Consider the following 26,107-nt stretch of genomic DNA (forward strand, 5'->3'; position numbering starts at 1 on the left):
TAGGGTCTGCACCCCGCCTTGTGCTGAGACCCGTGAGCCTTGGTTCCGAACTTACACAGTACTTACACAGACTCCGGAGTCCCGTTCCGTACTCCACAGTTCTCACTCCTTTTACAGCACTCCGTTCTCACTGCAGGTCTTTTCATGACTTTCCACTTTCTACTCCTCCTCTCTCTTTCACTTTTCTTCACTGACTCCTTCCTCTGATTGACTCTTCTGACTGACTCCACACCACTTCCTCCCGCCTTTTCCAACTGACCACTGGCCCCTCCCCCTCGCTGGGTCTCTCCCTCAGGTTGGGTGGTACTATCCAATCAGTGCCCTCCCCTTTTACCTGTTACTAGGTAGTCTCCCAGGTTGGTGTTGAGGTTGTGTCTGTGGCCTGAAGGTGCTGGTGCGTTTGCTCTGGTACGGATATTCCAGGGTTTGGATTTCCACGGGTTACATTTGTGGCACCTGGTACCGCAGGGGTACTACATTCGCTACTGCCCTATGCATTCATCCATCCCTGACAAATCCACTATGCTGCCTACTGCTGCTGTCGATTCTACTAGAGACTGAACTTGTTAGTGGCGCCAACTGCCGGGGTACTGCCCTCTGCTGACTGCTTACCAACGCGTGTACCTGCTGCCACAGTATGAGGGGCTGCTGATAAGTCTTTGACTTTGTGATATTTTTTTGTTTCTATCGTAACAAATGTTACATCACATGAAAGCCTTGTGTGTCTAATATAGGTTTTCAAAATGTTGTGTTTGTTGCTTATGGCAACATTGTTTTACGCACGTGGAAAAAAAAAACAAATGGCGGAGTCTAACGCGATATTCACAGCAACTGAGAGCAGAGGAGGGATAAAATTCTTGTTTCTGCAAGGAAAGTCCAGGAAGGTTATTCATGGTGAGATGTCACAGACATTGGGGGATCAATGCCCTTCATATTCCACAGTTAAGAACTGGGTGTCCAAATTTAAAACAGGCCACTTCAGCACCAATGATGAGGAACGTCCTGGACGACCGAGAGTGGTTGTTGTTCCGGAGATTGTCGATGCTGTGCACAACCTCATACTGGAGAATCCACGGATTTCAGCTAAAGCAACAGCAGACATCATGGGGATTTCCCGTGAACGTGTTTGTGTCATTATCCTTGAAAATTTGGACATGAGGAAGCTTCTGCAAAGTGGGTCCCCAAATGTTTGACAACAGATCAGAGAAGCAGCGAGTGAAGACTTCCCAGTCCATTTGTCAGTGTTTCCAGACTGATAAGAACTTCCTGGATCAACTGGTCACTATGGATGAGACTGGGATTTATTTGTATGACCCTGAAAACAAGGAGCAGTCAAAAGAATGGAGGCACAGTGGTTCTCCTCGTCCAAAGAAGTTCAGGGTGCAAGAATCAGCCACTAAGGTGATGGTGTCTGTGTTCTGGGATAAGGAGGTCGTGCTGCTAGTGGACTATCTTCAAAAGGGTTCCACCATCAATGCAAGGTATTACATTGAAATTTTGAACCAATTGAAGGCAGCTCGGAAGGCCAAAAACTGTCCAAAAGAATCTTGTTCCTGCAAGACAACGCCTCCGCTCACACTGCACAAGCAACCACGGCAAAACTGGCAGAGCTGGGCTTCCAGCTGGTTGACAACCCACCTTATTCACCAGATCTAGCTCCCTCCGGCTATCATCTGCTTCCAAACCTGAAGAAACACCTAAAGGGTACCAAATTTCACACCATTTCTGATGCCATGGCTGCTACAGATGCCTGGTTTGAGGCACAACCAAAATCCTTCTTTTTGCTAGGCTTACAGAATTTGGAATACCGATGTAAGACATGTATTGACATCAGTGGAGAGTATGTGGAATAAATGTAAAGACATCATCCTATCTCGTTTCTTTCTGGGTAAATCCAAAGACTTATCAGCAGCCCCTAATAGTGAAAACTTGGCAGCCGTTCCAGTTCGCTCCCCCAGGCAAGTGAACGGTACCTTCGGTCCAGTGGACCCACTAATACAGTGCTCTCCTTGCGATCATAACACTTCCATACTCCTGTGTTGGTTCATGTTTGGCACACGCTATATGAACAGATGAAACAGAGGCCAGAACACTACCCTTTAGTGAACATGTGCCAGATACACCGTGACCTATCCTGCCCTGCAAGCCAACAATCAAACCAGGAGAAGGACTGGTCAGCTCGACCCTTCAGGAGAGTGTGATAACTCCTGTAAACCATTACTGCCATTCCAGGAAAGTGATCAGGGTTATTTTCCTCACTTCTGCCAAATATGCCAGATAATTAAGAGATAAGAATGATTAGTGGTTATTCCGAGCTGCCAGTGAATAATGGTGATCTGCGTTATCTAACATATAAAGATAAGTGTGTGTGTGTGTGTGTGTGTGTGTGTGTGTGTGTGTGATCTGCACCGTCGCAGCTACAGCCACAAAATTTTGCACACTCACACTTCTGGACCCCGAGAGCGTCATAGGCTATATTTTGAGGGGAAATTTTAACCCCGCGCTTTACAGTTAGTCATCAAAAAACCGGCCTCCATTAAAGCGAATGGAGCTGGGAGCCACAGTGCAGCCAGAACTTCAGAAGAATGCGCAGCCACGCCCTTATATGGAATGTTGGCGTGTCACAATGCAGCCAGGAAAAGAGACAGACACAGACAGGGTAAGAGACAGACACAAAGAGACAGACACAGACAAAGACAGACTGACAGGGAAAGAGACAGAGAGGGAAAGAGAGAGACAGGTTAAGAGACAGACATAGGTAAAGAGACAGACACAGACAAAGAGACAGAGACCGACACAGGGAAACAGACAGGGAAAGAGAGCGAAAGAGACACACAGGGTAAGAGACAAAGACAGACAAAAAGACAGACACAGGGAAAGAGACAGACAGGGAAAGAGACAGGAGATAGACAGACAGGGAAAGAGATTTGAGACAGACAGAGAAAGAGACAGTCAGAGACAGACAGGGAAAGAGATAGAGAGAGAGACAGAGATATATACAGAGGGGGAGACAGACATTATAATTACATTTATATCTATTTCTTTTGTGGTTTTTGTGTGCAGAATACATTTTTGTTAATACATTCTATTTAGTTAACAGCAGTTATTAACCCGGGCGAAGCCGGGTAGTACAGCTAGTTCAAAATAAAGGTGATTTATTGATTCAACGCGTTTCAAACTTCCTCGCTTCTTCATCAGGAAACAGATAAAAGATCCTCCTTACGAACATGTTTGGTAATGGATAAAGGGGCTAATTTGTTGCTGGAGAGCAGAACACTTGGATAAAGATATATGTGCAATTGAAAGGTTTCCACTTTTATTTCCAAAGAGCAAGTGAACATTAACCACAAACGCAAACAAGCTATTTTTGGAGATGAAGACTCACAAGAAACCAATTCACTTCCTCCTTCAGGAGCAGATCTCCTGAAATGCAGACTGTGTACAACATGAAAAAGATAATGAAGTGTTTACAAAAAAATCAAGAAGATAAAAAAAAAAAAAAGAAGAAGAGGTAGGTCCCATGTGATCTGTACAGGACTGTATGTCGCGGGCGGAGGAGGGGACGCCGCGCTCTCCCACTGCTCGGGTCCGGCTGCCGCTGCGGCTGCTGCGGCCTGCTGCTGCCGCTGCTCGGTGGCTCGAGCGATGGGCCGGATCCCGGGGACTCGAGCGGCGCTCCTCGCCCGTGAGTGAAAGGGGATGGGATTTGGGGATAGTTTATTGTCCGTGACGCCACCCACGGTTGTGGTGATTCAATGTACACCACCGCTGCTCTGGCTGGGGATCCCGGGAGTGATGGTGTGGAGCAGCCAGTTGTTGTGTTGCCCCTCCGTGGGTAGGGGTTGGTGATCCCGGGGCCCAGTGATGGGGTTGGGATGGTGGACAGGCGGGTATGGGGCCTGTGGAGGTGCAGGGGCGCAGGGGCAGCGCTGTGCCGCACGGCACGGAGGTACTCACTCAGCCAGTAAACACGACACAGTTCTCGGTAAACAAACGGCTGGTTGGACGGGTCCTTCGGACGGTTACGGTGCTGACTTCCCCTGCAGTTGACGGTGACGGTCTCTTCCCTGCAGCTATGTGTTGTTGTTTGGTAGCGATGGGTTCCCACCGGTAACCCACTCCCCAGCTTGGATAAGAGCCGGAGGAGCTCCACTCTTGCCCGCGGGCGCTGGCCCTGGGAAACTGGTGCCTTGGCGGTGGCAGTGTCTCCCCTTAACGGTTGGACTGTTGCCTTCAAACGGGACTTGGTTGTTGGGAGACAGTCGTCCCCTTCACTAACGGATTTGGCAAATTCGGCGACTCCTAGCCTTGCCGGGATCCGAAAGCCCCCTGCCCTGGTGCTGACTAATCTTCGTATACCGCTCCGGTACCGCCGGGTCACCACCCGTCCATGGTCCTTTCGGCAACCTCCAATCAGTCTCGCCTGCATACGGTCACCGCCGTCTGCCAACCTTGCTGTCTCAGTCCGGGGCACACACCCGGACTAACTTCAGGCTTCTTTCTGTCACTTTCCCTGTTGCTCTTACTTTAGCTCCTCTACCACTTCCTCTCACTTTGAACTCCCTAGCTGTACTCCGTTCTCCCTCAAGCTCTGCCTGAGCTCAACTCTTTTCTAGCCCTCAGCTAGACTTCAACTCCTTCCACTTCCTCCTCCAAACTCTATCTGCCTGGTTCCTCCCGCCTCCAGGGCTGTGAACTCCTTGGTGGGCGGAGCCAACCGCCTGGCCCACCCCCTGGTGTGGACACCAGCCCCTGGAGGAAGGTAACAAGGATTTTAGTTTTGACCTTGTGTGTACCTGCAGGGAATGTGGGGTGCGTGTGGTGTTGTGACCTGTGACCCCTGGCTTGCCCAGGGCGTTACATGTATAACAGGGATATGCTCCATTGGAAACCATGATATGGCATCTAGTGGAACAATTTACGGTACTTGGAAAAAAAAACCAAAACTTTTCATGTCCTATAACACTCATGCACGTGGCTGTATTACGGATCTGTGTAATACAGTTAGGCGGGCTTTGCACGTTGCGACATCGCAAGCCGATGCTGCGATGTCGCACGCGATAGTGCCCGCCCCCGTCGCAGCTGCGATATCCTTGTGATAGCAGCCGTAGCGAACATTATCGCTACAGCAGCTTCACATGGACTCACCTGTCCTGGGACGTCGCTCTGGCCGGCGACCCGCCTCCTTATTAAGGGGGTGGGTCGTGCGGCGTCACAGCGACGTCACACGGCAGGCGGCCAATAGGAGCGGAGGGGCGGAGATGAGCGGGATGTGAACATCCCGCCCACCTCCTTCCTTCCGCATATCCTACGGAAGCCGCGGTGACGCCGGTAGGAGATGTTCCTCGCTCCTGCGACTTCACACACAGCGATGTGTGCTGCCGCAGGAGCGAGGAACAACATCGGACCGTCGCGTCAGCGTAATTATGGATTACGCCAACGCTGCACCGATGATACGATTACGACGCTTTTGCGCTCGTTAATCGTATCATCGAACCTTTACACACTACGATGTCGCATGCGATGCTGGAAGTACGTCATTTTCAATTTGACCCCACCGACATCGCACCTGCGATGTCGGTGTGTGCAAAGCCCGCCTTAGATCACCACTGATTGATAACACTCTAAAAATATTGTTCCTATTGGACAATATGAAGGTTACATAGTGCAGCATATAAAGTGACTGTGGCAGCAAAGGACGCACAGAATCTGTTCACGTGGCCTCATCACTTACCTATCCCTTAACTGCAAGCACTGCCCAAATGTGCAGGATTAGGATCCTTTTTGGTCAGTTTTGTGTCATTATAGGGATCTGAAAGGTGACCTTTGCTTGGTCAATATTTTTATCTTTTATTAAAGGGAGTCTGTAACCAGGTTTTCCCCCTTATGAGCTGAGGACACCACCAGTGAGGCGTTATGTACAGCATTCTAGAATACTGTATAACGTAAAAAACACACTTCTAAAATACTCACCTAGGAGGTGGTCCGGTCGGATGGGTGTCGCTGCTCTCGGTCCGGCGACTCCTCCATCTTGTGCGATCGCCGTCTTCCTGCCCAGCCGTGTGTGCATGACACATCCAGCGTCATTCACACAAAGGCTGCCATTGTGCTCCTGCGCTCTTTGATCTGTCCAGCTGAAGGCAGATCAAAGTATTGTAGTGCGCATGCAGTTCAGACCTTTCCTCGTGCCTGCACATTACAGTGCTTTGCTCCCCTGCGCATGCGCACTTTGATGTGCCCGGTTGAGGGCAGAGAAAAGGCAGCCTCTGTATGGATGATACAGGATGCATCATGTACACTGGGCTCGGAAGGAGGACAGCAATTGCATAAGGGCTGCTTCACACATCCAGCATTTCGCTGGATCCACACTCCGGTACAGTGTAATACTATATAATGGCAGTGCAGCAAGCTACGGTCACATGACAGCAGGTGACCGGAGCTTGCTGCGACGCCATTGTACTGTATTGGAGTGTGCTGATCTGGCAATCCGGCGAAATGCCTGATGTATGAACCTGCCCCGAGATGGAGTAGGCGCCGTACCAAGAGCAGAGACACTCATTGGACCGGACCGCCCCCTAGGTGAGTATATAAGAGGCCACTGGTACAAACCTGCTGACAGGTTCCATTTAAATGTATGTATTTTGCATTATAAAAAAAAAAAATTACGTTGGGTACTGTGAAGGGTGTGCGTTGTATCAATCACCTAGGCAGGTTTAACGATGCAATTATTTATATTCTTCCATCCATGGTTTTACAGCAACTTTGGGTAGATGGTCAAAATTAGATACCCCCAGTGCATGAGATCCCAAACGGGGACCGGTAGTTCCACTGCTCCCATACTAGACGATACCCACTGTCTTCCAAGTATTGGTTGACCCACAGGTTTTGTATGTTCCACCAGTATAGTGTGCAGTCCTAGCCTATGCTCCTCCAGGCGATAGATACCATGACCATAGCACATGTATCCAGCTGCAGCCAGTAAAAAGCTCCCATCCCCTCATCAGTGTCCCAAGTACCCCAAGCCGCCCCCACCCCTAATTCCTGAGAAGCACCCTTCTATGCTCACTGTGGATTGGTAGAAGTATTTTCCCAAGGCCAAGCCCTTTACCTTGGGCTGCATGTGAGACCCCCTGAGGTGACGGCTTCAGTCTACAATCTCCATCCACATTGGCTGAGAGGTCAATGGCATAATTGAAGCCCCTGTGACACTAACGAGAGTAATGGAATAATTTCTTTACTCTAATTACCAATCTCATGCCTGGCCTTCCGTGTACTATAAACTGACAAGCAAGAAAATATTTTATAAAGCAAAACAATGAGATCGACGTAACCAGCATTTCGTGCTGAAAAACAAATAGAGCCGTTGGCTGGGCTCTACGTCAATTGGTCCAATAGTCTTAAGTCCGCTGCCAGCTCCTCACCAGTACCTTTAAATATTTTGGACCTTTTGCTTTCTATTACTTTTGTTCTATACCGTCTATTGTCTAAAAAATGAGTTATTATGGCTTTTAAAGACTTTTTGTTTTGCCCGGTACATTAAAATTTAATGTGGTCATACTTTTTTTTTTTCCCTCCTCACATCCATAGACTTGAATAGATGAGCCATGTCCAATTTTCGTGGCCTTATGCAGCGTGCTGTGAATTTTTTTTTCCTCAGGCGGAATACAGTGGAGAAAAAACTTGCAGTACAATAAAAAAAAAATTTTCACTTTGTACTTATATTTATACACAAGTGTGAGCGAACCCCAGAGCTGTGGAATCGGTAAGCCAAACCTCCAACTCTGATTCCGATGCCTCAATTTCTCCGATTCCGACTCCACCTCCCTCATACAGGACTCATGTTTGTGATACATTTATTGTAGTAAAATAGTAACATACGGCTTTTAATCCTTCTTATGATACAATAAATCAGCTGTTTACATAGAACATAAAATATATTTATTGGATACAAGTTTAGAACACAAAATTTTTTAATAAATTGTACATGTGCAATGCACTGTGCAGCAAGTGGGGAAAAAACAGTTTACCAAAAATGTACGGAATAACATTTGTGCAGTCTATGAATTTGTTCTGAGAAATAGCATGGCCTCCATCAGATCCTCCTTCATAGAGGAGCTTAACACTGACCTAATAATTTTAAGGCTGGAATACAACATCTTTACACTAACTTTGGCTTGTGACAAAGCAGTGACCATATGAGCAACATCTCTAACTATCTCAGGATATAAAGGAATTGCCTCATACACAGTCAGTTTTGATGAACAGTTGAACTCCTCTACTTCTTTGAGAGCAAGTGAAAATTTTTGCTGAAATCTGGTCAATCTGTTTGCTGTGGGAGTGGAATCTTTTTCCCTGTGCCAGCGCTTTGCTTCTTCATGTCATCCAAATACTTTTCAAAATTAAACTCCTCATCTGATGAGGCTGAAGATACAGCAGCAGTAGCACTGGATGACAACTCCTCATCTGATGAGGCTGAAGATACAGCAGCAGTAGCAGTGGCAGGATTCAAGTCCTCTTGCTCTTGGCAGTCCTGTACCTGCACATCCTAACTGCTACCTCTGTCAGAGCTTCTTTTCCTTTAGTAAACTGTTGATCATCCAGCAATATACAATGACTTGGGTCCATATAAACAGCTGCCAGAAGAATTTTATTTTCTAATAGCAGGGTCTCTCTCCATTTCCTTGAAGTAGCAATGCCATCTGCTGTTAAACCTCCTCTTGGGACAGGCAAAACAGCAAGTTCTTCCACTCGTTTATGAAAATGCCAGGAGTTAAATCCTCAGCTTGGAATTTTTTAGTCACTTTAAATGGGTGATTAAGCCATTCCTTCAATTTAGCCACTTGTGTCCATTGACCTTTATTTAGTGTTAGGGGTGCTTCACACACAGCGAGCTCGCTGCCGAGATCGCTGCTGAGTCACGCTTTTTGTGACGCAGCAGTGACCTCATTAGCGATCTCGCTGTGTGTGACACTGAGCAGCGATCTGGCCCCTGCTGCGAGATCGCTGCTCGTTACACACAGCCCTGGTTCGTTTTCTTCAAAGGCGCTCTCCCACTGTGACACACAGATCGCTGTGTGTGACAGCGAGAGAGCGACAAATGAAGCGAGCAGGGAGCAGGAGCCGGCGTCTGACAGCTGAGGTAAGCTGTATCCAAGATAAACATCGGGTAACCAAGGTGGTTACCCGATATTTACCTTAGTTACCAGCCTCCGCAGCTCTCACGCTGCCTGTGCTGCCGGCTCCGGCTCTCTGCACATGTAGCTGCTGTACACATCGGGTTAATTAACCTGATGTGTACAGCAGCTAGGAGAGCAAGGAGCCAGCGCTAAGCAGTGTGCGTGGCTCCTTGCTCTCTGCACATGTAGCTGCATTACACATCGGGTTAATTAACCCGATGTGTACTGTAGCTAGGAGAGCAAGGAGCCAGCGCTCAGTGTGCGCGGCTCCCTGCTCCCTGCACACACAGCTAAGCGGTGTGCGCTGGTAACTAATGTAAACATCGGGTAACCATACCCGATGTTTACCTTAGTTACCAGTCTCCGCAGCTTCCAGTCGGCGGCTCCGTTCAAGCGCAGCGTCGCTTGCACGTCGCTGCTGGCTGGGGGCTGTTCAGTGGTCGCTGGTGAGTTCTGCCTGTTTGACAGCTCACCAGCGACCATGTAGCGATGCAGCAGCGATCCTGACCAGGTCAGATCGCTGGTCGGATCGCTGCTGCATCGCTAAGTGTGAAGGTACCCTTACCTAAGGACTATCCATGTTTACAAGAAAGTGTTTCAATTCAAGCTATCACAAGATAACACCGCCAACCCAGCCCTTCATCAATTTGTTTAACTCAGACAGGATGTAGGTAATGATTTGGAAAGTAATAAATAAATAGAACAGTTTTTAGGTTCTGCTCTAATTCGCCTTTTCTATATTACTTCTGGTAGTTTTCCATTACAGATTGTTTTCCTTTGTATATAACATCATGTTGAGTCAAGGGAATGAAAAAGCATAAAAATAAAAAAGATAAAGGAGATTAAGAGCTTCGGATTAAAGTAGGAGGAATTATAATCAAAATCCAGGGAACAGACAGAGCGGAAAGCCACAAAGTCACAGTGTAAAAATATAGAGGCATGAACAAGTATGGAAGATCATAGTAAAGATATTCTATAAAGTAGAGTGGATATTATCAGGAAAACATGGTTCATTCACCTGAGAACTGCTCTTCTCCTTACTCCCATGGGTGTCACTGTCACTCAGTCTTTGAATGCTCTGAGGGGTCTGAGATCTTGGTGGACTTCAAAAGACAAGAGAGAAAGACATAAGAACAATGAGATAAATACTTTATAAAAAAAAGTCTTATAAATGGTGTAAAAGGACAAAACATGTCACAGAGGCATGTCAGACGTTTTCATTGGTTAGGATATATGGGGGGGGGTTAAGGCGACACCACCCCCAAGCAGAAGTGCCGGCACACCTAATGGGTTTGTCTGCTATAGTACATTGTATGTGTATTCTGTAAATGGCCACCAGGTGGCAGTGTGGGATTGTGACGGCTGCCCTAGCCCCTGGTTAGGTAAACAAGGGGTTAAGAGAAAGGAGAAGGATAGGGTATATATAGGACAGGATATAGAAAGAGGGTAGGAGAGTCCCCAGGAGACTATAGAAAGAAGAAGCCATTTATTGTACTGATTAACGATTCTAAGGGTCACCCCTTTGATCCCGGACATGCGGGGTCCTGGTCTTTAGAGGACTGTTTGACTGCGTCCCCAGAAGCGGGGTTTAGTCCGTTCAATTAAGGAGGTGTCCGTTTTTTCTTGGATACAAAAACCCTAAGAAATCCCCTGCGAGACTGAAGGTCAGTGGGCCCTTATGTGAGATGGGTAGGTCGTGGTCTACAGCATAAATGGAGGAGTGCTGTCGCACATAGCCTTTTCAAAGCGCAAGCTAATCCCTGTGGGTGGGACAGATCAGCGTTTGCGCAGCGTGACGTAAGACGGGAGAATGAGGGGCCTGGTGGTATCTAATGAAGCCCAGATGCCAGGAAAGTGATTGGCCGTTAACTTATATGTGGAAGTGGAGTCTGGAGGGAACCCCATTGGGACCAGAAGCGGTGACCGTGTAGTTCAAGTGAAGACAGATACTGTAAAGAAAAATAGTAAAATTCCGTTGTTGAAAGAGAACACTCCGGTGTGCACTTTATGGTCTCAGAGAAAGAATGGATTGAAGAATGGACTGTAGCAGAGTCATCCTTTTAGTGGAGAGGTGACTGGGAGGCAAGGGGTGGCAGAGTCGCTGCACTGTGGCCTGGCAACCCCTGTATACACGACTACCACTGCCTGTCCCGTCCCCCCCGCCACAGGGATCTGGATGCCTAGATTTAAACATTTGCTAAAAACGAAGGAATAGAGTTATGCATCCAAGTGCTGCTCTCCACCAAGACTATGATAAGTGAAGATGGAAAGACAAAAGGCGCAAATTAGGGTTTTATCGCGGTGGAACCAGAAATAACAACGCTACAGGGAGTCGCTGGTAGAAATGTTCTCCGGCTGCTGCAGACCCTGTTGATAATCGGTGTATAGCAAGAGGAGAAAGGGGTTAATCCGCGCAGCCGTATGGAATGAAGATGATCAATATGAAGCTCAATAGTGTGATTTTATTTTTCTATGCGTTTCGGTGTGTTTCACTCCTTCAGGGGTAAAAAAAAAAAAAAAAAAAAAAAAAACACTGATGTACAACCAGAGATAAAAGGATAGATCTACCTGTGGCCAAACATTTTTGCATTTTTTGTGATCATCACAACAACATGGATATGAAATCGCTTGTGTTGAAAGGAAACTTCAAGTCTCAGAGAGACAGGAGACTCTGAGAATACAAACTTATGAATGTGTCACATGTCAAATGAATGTGTCACATGGATATATGTCCTTTTACATCAGTTAACAAATGTGCTCCTCAGAACATCTGGGGGCATCACAACTCTGGACCAGACCTCAGAGAACAATAAAACTTTCACGCTCCTTTTCTATGAACTGCTCCGATATTTACTGCCACAACTGATTGTCCCCTTGACATGCTGATAATTCTGCTTTACATAACTGGTCTTATTTATTGCTGCATTCTATGTCCTGTTGTGTATAAATATGTGACTTTTTAGATTCTGTGTCATACTGAGCCTGGTGAAGAGACTGGAGTAATCTGGAAAGCTTGCTATTATTACCATTTTTTCAGTTAGCCATTAAAAGGTATCAACCACTGAGGACTTCAGTTCTTTTAAACAATTTTTTTCTTTTTTATGTACAACCAGAGAGCCTTGTACAACAAGGATGTTCATCAGCGATTTTTTTTCCTGAAGAAGTGTAACACTCCGAAACGTGTAGAAAAAAAAAACACCAAGACTAAGCAGACATTATATTGAGCTTGTATTCAGCCTTTCTTCGGAGAGCAGTGCTGGACTGAGAGCTTCCAGATCTTTTTTTCTTAGTTTTTGTGTGGTCTTAGCATCAACACCGCCACTATTCACAACTTCTGACATGTCACTATGACATATCAAAATTTATTCAATGGACTTATACTTTAGGCCAGATATGCAGCATTATAGCAAGTCTCATTATCAGTTTTCAAAAAACGCTAAGATAAATGAGCAATTTCGAATAGTGTGACTCCAGATTTGACATTAACCTGGATCATCCATACCTACTACAACTGAGGGTTTTTCAATTCTAAGAAATTGTCTATTTTAATTATTTTTTTTTACCATAAGCTTTATTAGTAAATAACGAGGTAATGCAAAGGAGGATGTTCTCATCTCATCAACAGAATTATAAATGATGGTTCTATTGTTGCGAACCTCACCACCAGACGTGTCCTTTCTTACCTTTTCCTCTTGGCTCAAATTAGCTTGAGATGTGGGAAACAAAATGACCAGATTTGAAAAAAGATAAATAATAAAAAAAAAATACCCTATGGTTTGTGATACTCTGTTAGGCCCCCTTCACATGTACTTGATTACGGTACGTGTGATGTCCGTTTTCATACGTACCGGAGACACAGACATACCCAGACCCATTAAAGTCAGTGGGTCTGTGAACACATACCTGTTTTCTCACGGGTCGAGTGTCCGTGTGGAGCACATTCATGTCCATATGCTCCACACGGCGACATGTCCACTCTTCTTCGGCAGCACTGATGTCACATGAACCACACACACTGAGGTGATCAGTGCGAAATGTACTGGAGAAAACACGTGTCCTTGAAACAAAATTATTTTCTATACTCGCCTATCTCCAGCACTGCTGTCTTTGGTGTTGCTGTCACTTACTTCCAGGCCCACTCATTATGCTCATGAATATTCACTGAACCGAGGACCCAGAAGCGGTAGCAGCACCAGAGACAGCAGCACCGAAGACAGGTGAGTATAGAAGATCCTGCTGTCCTTGTGCTATCACAGAATGCACACGCTGAACACAAACACATACGGACCCACACCACAGACCGTGAAAAACAAGCGTTTTTAGATCACAAACGTGTGAAGGAGGCCTTAGGAGATGTTTATGATATATGTTACCACTTAGTGGCAGCACTAGCGGACACAGACAGAAAAAGGCCCCTGTGCACGAACAGTATGTGGGCCCTTTGATGCCCAAAAACATCTCAAAATGCACAAAGCCACCTGCTTTGGAGGTGGCAGTGACCCCTTAACCTATTGCGCCACTGTGCGGCTGCAACAATTATATGTCTGCCTCTGATCTGCAGCCTTTTGACGGTTTGCTAGCAGGATAATTTGTTGAATCATATAGAGAGAAATTTAAAAAAAAGTTTCTGGAGAGGTAAGGGTGGACACAACTGTATGTTGAGATTGGGTGTCCCTTGCTGATTCTGCTTACATAGTTGTCTATGGTTAAAAGTGCTGAAAGACACAGTAAGCGTAAATGGGGTCTTATGCTCAAACAATGTCAGCAAAGGTGCTATAAGGGTAGACTCACCTGGTGAGGTTGTTAGAGTCACAACCACTAATGGCGTAAATACGGCTGCAGCAGAACCCACGTTGACATGCAGTTCAAATTTGGAGAGAAAAGGGTTAATAGACCGTGTTGCCGTAGAAAAGAGGATCCATGTAGAAGGAATGATTTTATTTGTCTATGCGTTTCAAAGCTTTATGGCTTCTTCCTTAGAACAAATCATATACCTAAGATTTGTCCTGAAGAAAAAGCCATAAGGCTTTGAAACGCGAAGACACATATAATCATCCTTTCCCCTTTTCTACGGCAGCGCCGTCTATTAAACCTTTTCTCTCCAAATTTTAACTACATAGTGGTCTATGAATAACTTGAAAATTATTTTCATTACATGGGAATATTGCGGGATCATGATCCCAAACACTGGGTAACCCCAATATATCACATGAGACAAAAAAGGGCAAAACTTGCCAAGAAGATGTAATAAAATATACATTATTTATTGATCATATCAAATATAAAAGCAGTCATGTATAGACAAAGATAAGATACAAAAATACATTTAATCATCAGGAGGTAAATAAGGTGAGGACAAAAGTCATCAAAGTGACTGCGAAACGTGCGTCAGGGATGCACGGGGCTAGTTCTTGGACACAGTTCTAAGGATGGGTAATTATTTACTTTTGCTATGTTATTAGGAGGATTGCTTCTTGTGCAGCCAAGTTTTGCCCTTTTTTTTGTCTCATAGTTGTCTATAAAACCTATCCTCACCAGGTGGGTAGGAGCTCAGGAGACCCTTATTCTCAAGATAGGCGCAAGTCCTAAAAGTAGTCTGAGACAAGAATACTCTACCGATAATGAATTCATTACAACGAAAAGGCAACTTGAACCAAACATTTCCTAATGCAAGCAAAAAGCAGAACACAACAGAAGGGGTTGTCCTAAGGTCATCATTGTATGACTGCAGGGATCTGGAGTCCTTGTTCCCTTTCAGTTTGGCGCTTGGTGGGGTTCGGAGAGTTAGACCACATTTTTATTAAGCTCCCTACGGTAAGGTTCAAATTACTGTTTCTTCTCGTTCCATCAAGGTTCTGGTGTTTCTGATGACAAAACCAAGTATTCTATTGTGCTATTTGTGCCATAAAGAAACTTGACCAACGCCAAATGGCCTCCATGTTAAGTGAGGGGCGAAATCTTTCAATTTAGCAAATGGAGATATTCAAGAACATGATAACTCCTAAATCTTAGCTGATCCATAGGACATCGTACCTATCACAGTGGGAACTCTCTCTCGAGCTACTTCTTCCCGACTCATGTTGGGCATCCAATAATATCTTTTCCATGTCCCCATTGTGAATGGAGATTGAGGCTGGCACCTGTTCTTGTCCTCCTACCATTGGCACGCCACCATGACCATTATTGCTAAAATGCAGCTCTACCCAGGAACCTGGACACAAGAGCACAAAGAAAATTGTTAGAGAAGTCACACTTTTAAAAACAAATCATTTTTTTACCCTAAGCTGAATATACAAGTCAATATGCTCCTTACCTGCCATCATTTTGTCAGGGTGATCAGTGGAGAGCAGGAACTGGGGCTCCTAACTGTCACTCAGATTAGGGAGGCCCTGGTTGTCCCTTACCTCTGACGGTGAGGATATCTGAGCCACAGTCTTACCCCCTGGGAGGGAGGGGATTTTAGATCAGGGCTGGTCAGGAGCAGGGGTAAGGTTAGCAGGACAGCAGCGTGGTAACACCAATAGTGATAGACAAACCAAAACTCTATGTCACAGCACACTCACACAAAAGGTATCATTCAATAAATGATAAGGAGGAAAATAAAAGCATGGAGTAAGCAACAAGAGGACAAGAGAATTCCACAACAACTCCAGACAGCACGCAATATAATTCCCAGCAAACTGGGATACACAGCACACGGACCAGAATAGCAAAAGCTGTAGTCGGCAAGGGAAGACAGATTCCATCATCTTAAAAAGGCGAGAGTAACTGTGATAGGTTTCCCACAACATGTGATCATAGAGGTAAGGGTACGGTTCCACGTGCGTATGAGTCTCTCATCGGTATCACCCGACACGGCCGCACACTCTCCGGACTCGAGCGCCTCGACTGCATGTATTTCCGATCATGAGAATGTGCGGCCGTGCCGGGTGATACCGATGCGAGACTTGCACGAGTCATACGCAAGTGGAACTCCGGCCTAAGGCTGGAGTCACACTTGTGAGAGACTCGTGCAAGTCTTGCATCACATCACCCGACATGGCCTGCAGCTCTCCTGACAGGAGCATCTCAGCTGCATAGAAATACATGCAGCTGACCCGCTCCTGTCAGGAGAGTGTGTGGCCGTGACAGGAGATGCGATGTGAGACTAGCACGAGTCTCTCGCAAGTGTGACTCCGGCCTAACCAGCAGGATAGCAGAGATTAACTCTTGCTAGCCTGACCATTAAAGAGCACACAGCTGGTCGACGCCTGAGCCTGACTGTGTACCTCAGAAGCACCAAAGAAACCATAGTGTGGGATATTAGAATCTGTAGTAAGAACAGCATCTGATGCTGCCATGACACTCGGTAAGTTTTGAGCTAAACTTTGTATGACACATTTGCAAGATGTAAGTCCTGTGGAGCTATTCTGGTTCAGCGCAAGAGGATTATTTTAGGGAATTGCCAAGACTTAGATACAGTAACTTTATGGATGTTGTTATACTTCTCTTTGAACATTGTATACAGTCTAGGTCATGTGCCTACAGTGCTTTTTTTTCTAGCACAAAAAAAAGCTGCTTTTGTTGTGCTTCTCTTTACGTTCATGCTTCTTTTCACTTTCACGCTTCTTTTTATGTATTGAGATAGGGGAAAAAAAAGCAAGAAAAAAAAAAAAAGAAGAAATTGGCATGTCGCTTCTTTTTTCAGCAACAAAAAAAAGCAGAGGGAAAAAAAAAAAAAGCACTGTGGGCACAGCAGGTCAGGATTTTCAGACTTTGTTGGGATGCATTTTCCTTGCTTTTTATAGGTTAAAAAAAAAAAAAGCGTGGAAAAAAAGTCCTGTGGGCACAAGGCCTTAAAGGGGTTCCCAAAATTAAATGTATTCATTGTATAATAAAAAATATACAATTTAGCTACGGTATATGCTTTTTTTGCAACAATTCCGATCAGTTTTCAACATCTCTGTGTAAGGGGGTCTAATGCGGGCGTCACACGAGACGAGCTATCGCGCGATGCATCATCGGGGGGTCACGGTTTTCGTGACGCACATCCGGCATCGCTTGAGACGTCGTTTCGTGTGACACCTCCGAGCGACCCAGAATCGCTCACAAATCGTGGTCGTGAACTCGTCGCTTATTTTTTAAAAAATTGTTTATTTTTAAATGGCGCCGGTTGTTCATCGTACCCGGGGCAGCACACATCGCTCCGTGTGACACCCCGGGAACCATGAACAACAGCTTACCTGCGTCCCGAGGCACCCGCCAGCAATGCGGAAGGAAGGAGGTGGGCGGGATGTTTACGTCCCGCTTATCTCTGCCCCTCCGCTTCTATTGGCCGGCCGCTGTGTGACGTCGCTGTGACGCCGAACGTTCCTGCCCCTTCAGGAAGTGGATGTTCGCCGCCCACAGCGAGGTCGCTCAGCAGGTACATACGTGTGACGGGGGTTTAACGACTTTGTGCGCGATGGGCAACTAATTGCCCGTGACGCACAAACGACGGGGGCGGGTACGATCGCTCGTGAAATCGCACGATAGATCGTACCGTGTGAAGCCCGCATAAGGCTCTGCCACCCCCTCCCCTAAGGGATAATAGACATTGTAAATATATGTATAGCAAAGTGGAGTGCTGTGTGTTGGTTGGCCACTAGACGTCAATGTTCCTTAAGGGACCGCTTCCCTGGTACCGCTTGGGTAGGAAGGTGTTAGTTCAGGGAGGACTGTACGTGGTAAAAGGGACAAGTTATAGGAAAAAAGGAAGAGAGTCCCCAGTAAGGAGCAGGAGATTAGAGGCCGAGATTTTTGGTTTGATGAGACCCTCAGGGTCCAACTCACACCAGACACGTGGGGTCCCGTGTGTGGAAGGACTGACAGAACCACGTCACTGGAAGCAGGTTTAGTCAGAATGGTTTGAGTGGCGTCCGTTCCCCTGGAAAGAATTCCCAACGATTCCCTTCAAGAGACTGACAGTCAGTGTGCCCCTAAGGATAGGGTGGGGACCGAGCGTGTGAGGAGAAGATGCCACGCACTGTAATGTCTAAGGAAGAGATGAGGGGCCTAGTGGTGCTTTCTGAGACCCAGGTTCCAGGGAAGCGGTAGGCCGTTAAATTGGACTTTGTAATGGATACTAAAGGGAACCGTGATGGGGTTAGAAATGGTGCATGCAAGAAGTGAGATGTCGTGTTGAAGATTTACAGTAAAGTTCCAGTGGTGGTCAAAAATCCTCTTTTGTCCGAATCTTGGTTTCAGAGGATGAATGGACTCTTGCGGATGTATATTTACACTGGATTGGTGAAAGGGGCGAGAGGAGTTAACAGCAGGTCGCGCTGCCACCTAGAAGCCTCTGCTACATTGGCTACTCAGCCCCCCCCCCCCCCAGTTAGCCACCCAACCTTCTACATGCAGCTATCCAGTGGCTATGCTTCTGATTTTTACGCCCAGCGCAATATCATGTGTGTGCTGCACCACAAAGATGCCTTTTAATCAAAAGAGATGATGCCAGCAGGTATGAGAAGGTTCGCCGGACTCTGGACTGGACGTCACAAACTACCAACGTGGCTGCTGCCAATTTTTCCTGTTCCATAAGAGCAACACAAGAGCAAAAATAGAACTTTCCAATACAGGGATCACTTCTGCATTGGTCTGTGGCTGCCGCTGTTGGCATCGGCAGGTGTCGTAATAAGTAGGACAAATACGTGATACTGGTTGACCGTGCACTCATCCTGCAAGGCACCAGGTTGTTAGCGTCACTCACCTCCAAATGCAGAAAAGCGAAACCATTAAAAAGCACCTTTTGTTTTCAATGAGTATTTGTGATCACAGCCATCTTTATATTGGCTCCATTAGAGTTTTCTTTCCGATGGAAAGACTACTACTTTTGTCTTTGAAAAGAAAAAAGAAGAAAAAAATCTTGACGGAGAGGACTCTTTTTTTCCCCCTCTTTTCTTCTTTAGTCAATAAATGACGGAAACGGACAAAATGTCTTTTATTTGTATCCATCAATAATTTCATTAGACGGTTCTGTTAAATTTAACGGTGCTTCCACCTGAAGAACATTTCAAGAAGCAGCTCCATTCTCACCATGGAATGTGCAAAAACCCTCACCGTGGCCCTGATCCATTCTCGCTTTGACTACTGTAATTCTTTATTAATTGGTCTCCCCCTAACTATAGGTAATCTCTCCTTTACAGTCCATCCTTAATGCAGCAGGCAGGGTCACCTATCTGGCTAATTGTTACTCAGATGCGTCTGCTCTGTGCCAGTCATTGCACTGGCTGCCCATATATCACAGGATCCAATTTAAACTGCTTGTTCTCACCCTCAAAGTTCTCTACAATGCGGCAGCCCCCTACATCTCCACCCTCCTCTCTGTCTATCACCCTATCCGTTCTCTACTCTTGCAAACGACTTTGAACTGCTTCGAACCGCCCACTCCTGGCTTCAAGACTAATCCCGAGCTGCACCAATCCTCTGGAATGCTCTACCCCAAGAAATGAGGATGATCCATAACTTGCACAGCTTCAGATGCTCCTTAAAACACAATTTTAGAGTGGCCTATCACCCTACCTAATTGAAGTCAATTCATATATATCCCCTCCACTATTTTTCAGAACATAACTCTGTCAAACTCCACCGCACCCAAAAGCATCTCAAAGATTGGCTGATGACTGGTTCATGCAGCTGTTATATATCCCCCATTTCTTTAAGATGGCTGGACTGTCGTAAATAAGCCCCTGTACCCTGTGTCACCCCCACCTCACTCCATTGTAGAATGTAAGCTCTTACGAGCAGGGTTGTCTTTAATTATTGTATCTTCTATAACTGTTAGGGGTACTTCTCACATAGCGAGATCGCTAGCGCTAACGCTGCTGAGTCACGGTTTTTGTGACGCACCAGTGACCTCATTAGCGATCTCGCTGTGTGTGACACTGAGCAGCGATCTGGCCCCTGCTGTGAGATCGCTGCTCGTTACACACAGCCCTGGTTCATTTTTTCGACGTTGCTCTCCCGCTGATAAGCACACATCGCTGTGTGTGACAGCGAGCGCAACGATCTGAATGTGCAGGGAGCCGGCTTCTGGCAGCCTGCGGTAAGCTGTAACCAAGGTAAATATTGGGTAACCAAGCAAAGCCCTTTGCTTGGTTACCCAATATTTACCTTGGTTACTAGCGTCCGCTGCTCTCAGGCTGCCAGTGCCGGCTCCCTGCACACGTAGCCGGAGTACACATCGGGTAAATAAGCAAAGCGGTTTGCTTATTAACCCGATGTGTACTCTGGCTAGGAGTGCAGGGAGCCAGCGCTAAGCGGTGTGCGCTGGTAACCAAGGTAAATATCGGGTAACCAAGGAAAGTGCTTTGCTTGGTTACCCAATATTTACCTTAGTTACCAAGCGCAGCATCGCTTCCATGCGTCGCTGTTGGCTGGGGGCTGGTGAGATCTGCCTGATTGACAGCTCACCAGCGACTATGTAGCGAGACTCCAGCAATCCCTGCCAGGTCAGATTGCTGGTGGGATTGCTGGAGCGTCGCTAAAGTGTGACGGTACCCTTACTTAGGAATGTTTGTTTGTATATGAACCTCTGTAATTGTAAAGCGCTGCAGAATCTGTTGGCGCTATAGAAGATTATTATAAGGAAAATAAAGCTTTATAAAAGATGTACCCATTAGATGTGGAGCATAATGGATGTTGAATAGAAACAATCAACAAGTAAGTTTTTTATTTTTGGTGGATTGTTTAACTTGTGCCTGTTTTTTTGGGACTTTTTATGAAAAATAAAGGGATTTGTTAAAAATAAAAAACACCCAATGCAGATAGGAGTCTAATTAATTCAGGACTGTATACATGGGGACTACGGTATATTGAGATCCTAAATATAGAATTATCTTAAATGATTACATTTTGTAGCTTAAGACCCCACTGATAATAATAAGGTCTGTTTTAGTTCCTTGGGTGAAATATTTGGTTTGGTGCCAATTTGGGGTAATCCAATCATCAGTAAAAAGTGTTTAATGTGGATCTCCATATAAAATAAGGGTAAAATAAGGGTAGCCTAAATTTATGGATCCATAATACAATTCCAACAATCAACATCTCGATTCTCCCTAGAGAAATCCCATTTCAGGCTGTGTTAGGCTATGTTCACAGAGGGATTTTTTGGTACGTTTTTGCTGCGTTTTTTAGCTGTGGATTTGCCTTAGTTTTATGCAAATCCATGCTAATTAAAAGCTGCTTTTTACAGTCCCAGCAAAGCCTGAGATTTCTGAAATTTCATATATACACACACACACACACACACACACACACACACACCAGTTTTTTTCCCTGACTATTTTGTCAAATACCTGCGTTTTTGGTCAGGTTTTTAAAGTATGAGCATGTCAATTCTTTGCTGCAGATTTGCTGCGCTTTTTCATTGCTACAACCCATGTTGTAGAAAAAAAAACGCAGCAAATCTGCAGCAAAAACCACACTAAAAATGCATGAAAAACACACCAAAAATGCAGATGGCTCAAAGGAGATTTACTGCCACCAGATCAAGTTTTGGTCAGGGAAAAAAAAAACAACCAAAAAAAAACTTTCCAAAAAAGTAGTGTAGCGTTACAAGTCGCTTGACTTAAGGGTACTTTACATGCTGCGATCTCGCTAGCGAGCGTACCCACCCCCGTCGGTTATGTGACACGGGCAAATCGCTGCCCATGGCGCACAACATCGCTTACACCAGTCACACAGACTTACCTGCCCTGCGACGTCGCTCTGGCCGGCAAACCGCCTGCTTTCTAAGGGGGAGGTGCGTTCGGCGTCACAGCGACATCACACGGCAGCCGTCCAATAGAAGCGGAGGGGCGGAGATGAGCGGGACGTAACATCCCGCCCACCTCCTTCCTTCCTCCTTGCCGGTGGACACAGGTAGGAGATGTTTGTCGCTCCTGCGGTGTCACACATAGCGATGTGTACTGCCGCAGGAATGACAAACAATATCGTACCTGCAGCAGGAACGACATTATGGAAAGGAGCGATGTGTCAACGATCAACGATTTTGCGCTCATTGATCGTCGCTCCTTGGTGTCATACACTGCGATGTCGCTAACGGCGCTGGATGTGCGTCACTAACGACGTGACCCCGACAATATACCGTTAGCGATGTCGCAGCGTGAAAAGCCCCCTTTACTCTACAAGGGGTCTCCTCTTCAGAGCAACTTCAGTATTAGTTTTGTCCTGAGATCACACAGACAACGCTAGTGTCAGGTCAATTTGAGGCAAGTCTCATAGTCAACGTTTATTTCTAGCAAGCAGTTCAAGCCTTGGGCATGTTTACAAAGAGATAGTCATTCTTGCTTATTTACTATTGAATGTGTATGTCTCAGACGGTCAAGAAGTCACGGTCTCTAGGAACACTGTCAATATATCTGCCACAGCAGGTCTAAATCTATGCAAGACATATTTGTTCAAGATTAACAGATTAATATAATAACGCAAACAGTCAATAAACTGAAGAGATCGATACCTGTAGGGGAGAGACTATGGATCCATTATATAGAAGGAAAGAAATTACAACAAATTGTGCAAATGCAGTAAACACAACAGGCCCGATAAATATTAAGATTGGAATTTTGCATAGTAGCCTTAAAGAAGAGACGGCTGAAGGAGTATATTGCTGCAAAATGTACGTAAATTTTGATGGATTTGCCAGGTGGGTTTCTGTCACGCTGCAGACTAGGAAAGATCCGGTGTGAAGCCAAACACTCAAGTAAACAGGGCTAACACCACAACATACAAGGGGTACACCGGAGACCCTTTAAAAGGGAACCTGTCACCAGATTTCGGGCTATAAGCTGCGGCCACCACCACTGGGCTCTTATATACAGCATTCTAACATGTTATATATAACAGGCCAGGCCACTGTGTAGAACATAAAAAACACTTTATAATACTCACCTAAGGTGCGGTGTGCTGCAGACTGGTCGGGTGGGTATCTCCATTCTCTGGTACCGGCGCCTCCTCTTTCGGCCATCTTTGTCCTCCTTCTGAAACCTGGGTGCATAACACGTCCTACGTCATCCACACTTGCCGACATTGGGGTCTTGCGTAGGCGCACTTTGATCTGCCCTGAGCAGGGCAGATTAAAATATTGAAGTGCGCCTGCACGGAACCTCAATGCCAGCTAGCGTGGATGACGTAGGATGCATCATGCACCCAGGCTTCAGAAGAAGGAGGACACAGATGGCCGAAAGAGGAGGCACCGGTACCAGAGAACGGAGACACCCATCTCACCAGTCTGCACCGCACCTTATGTATTATAGTATTATATAGTAATTTTTATGTTCTACACAGCGGCCTGGGCTCTTATATACAACATGTTAGAATGCTGTATATAAGAGCCCAATGTTGGTGGCCGCAGCTTATAGTCGTCAAATTTGGTCACAGGTGCCCTTTAAAGGGAACCTGTCAGGTGTAATATGCACCCAGAACCATGAGCAGTCCTGGGTACATATTGATATTCCCTGCCTAACTGTTCCTGTATCTAGTAGCATAGATAAAGAGATCTTTAGAATAAGTATTTCTAAATATCCTTTATGATATGCTAATGAGCATAGGGTCTAGTCGCAAAGGCGTGATTTCCCCTGGCTATTCGGACCCTTAGTATGTTAGTACACCCATAGGGGTGTACTAACATACTAATAAATGGGCAGCGTCAGAGGATGTCACGGTTACCTCTCTGCTGCCAATGCGTCCAAGTCCTGGATTTCGGCTCTGGACTTTCGGTCATGAGCATTATGAAGCCGGGTGTACGAGTCCTGGCTTTAAACTCATGTAGTGCGCATGACCGAAAGTCTAGGATCATACACACTGAGCCGAAATCCAGGACTCGGACGCATTGGCAGCAAAGAGGTGAGCGTGACCATCGTCTGATGGTGCGCATTAATTAGTATGTTAGCACGACCACAGGGGTGTACTAACATACTAGGGGGCCAACTAGCCAGGTTAAATAATGCCCTTGCGACTAGTCCCTGCGCTCATTAGCATACAATAAAAGATCTTTAGAATACAGGGACAGTTAGGCAGAGATTAGCAATATGCACCCAGATCTGCTCGTGTTTCTGGGTGCATATTGCATCTGACAGGTTCACTTTAACAACAGTTAGCCTTAGCACTAGTGAGAGGGAAGATGGACACCTGCTCCACTTACCTGCCGCTGTACCCTGCTCTCCTAGCCAGTCCCTATACAGGTTCCTCACTTGTTGCAGAGCAGTAACCTGAAGCCCTGGGTCACCCTACAATAGTCCTGGCTAGTGAGTGGGCAGGTAAGACATGCTAGCCCCACTATTACACCACACAAGGCAAGGAAGACAGATGGGGAAAACATCAATGAATTGTTGCCGTTAGCACCAAGACTGCAGCCTACACAGCTACGTCAACAGAGGGTTACAGCAGCTTCTTCCAGCTATTGGCCCAGAATAACTGGCACCCTCTGCTGGTAGCAGAGGGTATATAAAAAGGACTGGGAGTGGTCCAAAACAGAAACTCCTGACCAGGATTCAGAAGCTGCTGGAAATCAAACTGACAATAACCCTACGACTGTCAAAAGAAAGGCAATAGTCTAGCATGGAAATGACTCAAGTCCTGAATCTGTCACTAGTCTCAATGCAGAGAGACAGGCGTCACAGTTTCACCGTGCTCTATCCTACCTCAAGGGCTGCCCACTTTGTTGAAACTGGCTGGAATTGGCATAAAAACACAAAGTCAGAACAGTTTTTAGCAAATACTTTTTGCAACATTTCAATATGTTTTATGCAAAAACTGGTGAAAACACCTTGTTGATTCGGAGCCCATGAAGTTGCAGCACATAGTGAAAATGGCGAAACTGTTCTATGTAGTAGATTGCTAAGAGAATTATTGCTACTGTAAATGCTGTGCTACAGATAAACAGGTGGATTCAGGTCACTCCGGTTCAGGTCAGAGGACAATCATCGTTAGTTTTATTATTAACCTGCATAAGAGTGACAATATTTACCAGGAGCGATGGGAACATACCTCACGTCACCGGCCACATAACTTATGATATCACACTCATCTTTCCACTCCATGTAAATGCTCGGTACTGTATGTGGAAATCAACTGACGGCCAGTCACATGCCATTTGTTTTCACCATACACCGGAGGCGAGGGAACAAAAGTTCACGTAAAAATAGCAATATAATATGTCCTTAGCTGTTACTCGAAAACCAAATTGCCACACAGCAAGCCGTACATCTAGAGATCTTTAACCCGCTCATTAGCTAATTAAAGGGATTGAATTGTTTGTTTAGGCCATTGTTGAAGGTGGTGTCGCTTTAATAGCCTTAAGAAGAACTTGGCCGTCCGCCTTGTTTATGCCACGGAGGCTCGGGGAGTGCCAACCCCAACCCTTCCTTGTTTACAATCTCGCTATTAATGTTTCAAATGTATTAAATTAACTCGTTATAACGAGGTTAATAAATAAAATAGAATGTCATAATATTTGGTAAATACACTGGTTATATATTGTGCCCACCCTATTCATTTGTATATCGTACAACCAGGGGTGTAACTACAGAGGTAGTATTCAGTCAAGGAGGTTCAGAGCTGTTCTGGCACCAGTTGTAATGCTAATCACTACCTTACGGGGTTGCATGAACGGAAGGGTAGTCAGGAGAGCCGGGGTCTCGTAAAAGGAGGTCACGTATAATCATAAGGGGTAAACAGAGACATAGTCAGGGCCCAATCCGAGGGTCACAATACCAGAAGAGCACGTAGTAGTAAAAGGGAGCAAGCAAAGACGTAATCAGATAATGGTCCGGGATCCAAGTCAGGAATAGGGAGCGGGCAGAGGGAAGTCCAATAACAGTCTGGGGTTAGAATACCGAGATCAGTACACCATCATACACACAACCTATGACAACACAGCAGAGTCAGAGAATACAACTGCAGAGTTCTGG

The 26,107-nt window shown here is 45.9% G+C and overlaps 1 protein-coding gene across 2 annotated transcripts in view; it reads right to left on the reverse strand.

Moving 5' to 3' along the window:
• BNIP3 (BCL2 interacting protein 3) overlaps positions 1–26,107 on the reverse strand; it is a 67,340-nt gene that overhangs the window by 24,232 nt on the left and 17,001 nt on the right. For both annotated transcript variants that reach the window (XM_075348475.1, XM_075348476.1), the window contains exons 2-3: positions 15,210–15,387; positions 10,195–10,279 (exon numbers count right to left, since the gene is read on the reverse strand). In XM_075348475.1, the coding sequence (XP_075204590.1) occupies positions 10,195–10,279; positions 15,210–15,387 (263 nt within the window). The remainder of the gene's footprint in view (positions 1–10,194; positions 10,280–15,209; positions 15,388–26,107) is intronic.

This window comes from Anomaloglossus baeobatrachus, chromosome 5 (genome assembly GCF_048569485.1).
Source record: "Anomaloglossus baeobatrachus isolate aAnoBae1 chromosome 5, aAnoBae1.hap1, whole genome shotgun sequence".
Taxonomy (NCBI): domain Eukaryota; kingdom Metazoa; phylum Chordata; class Amphibia; order Anura; family Aromobatidae; genus Anomaloglossus; species Anomaloglossus baeobatrachus.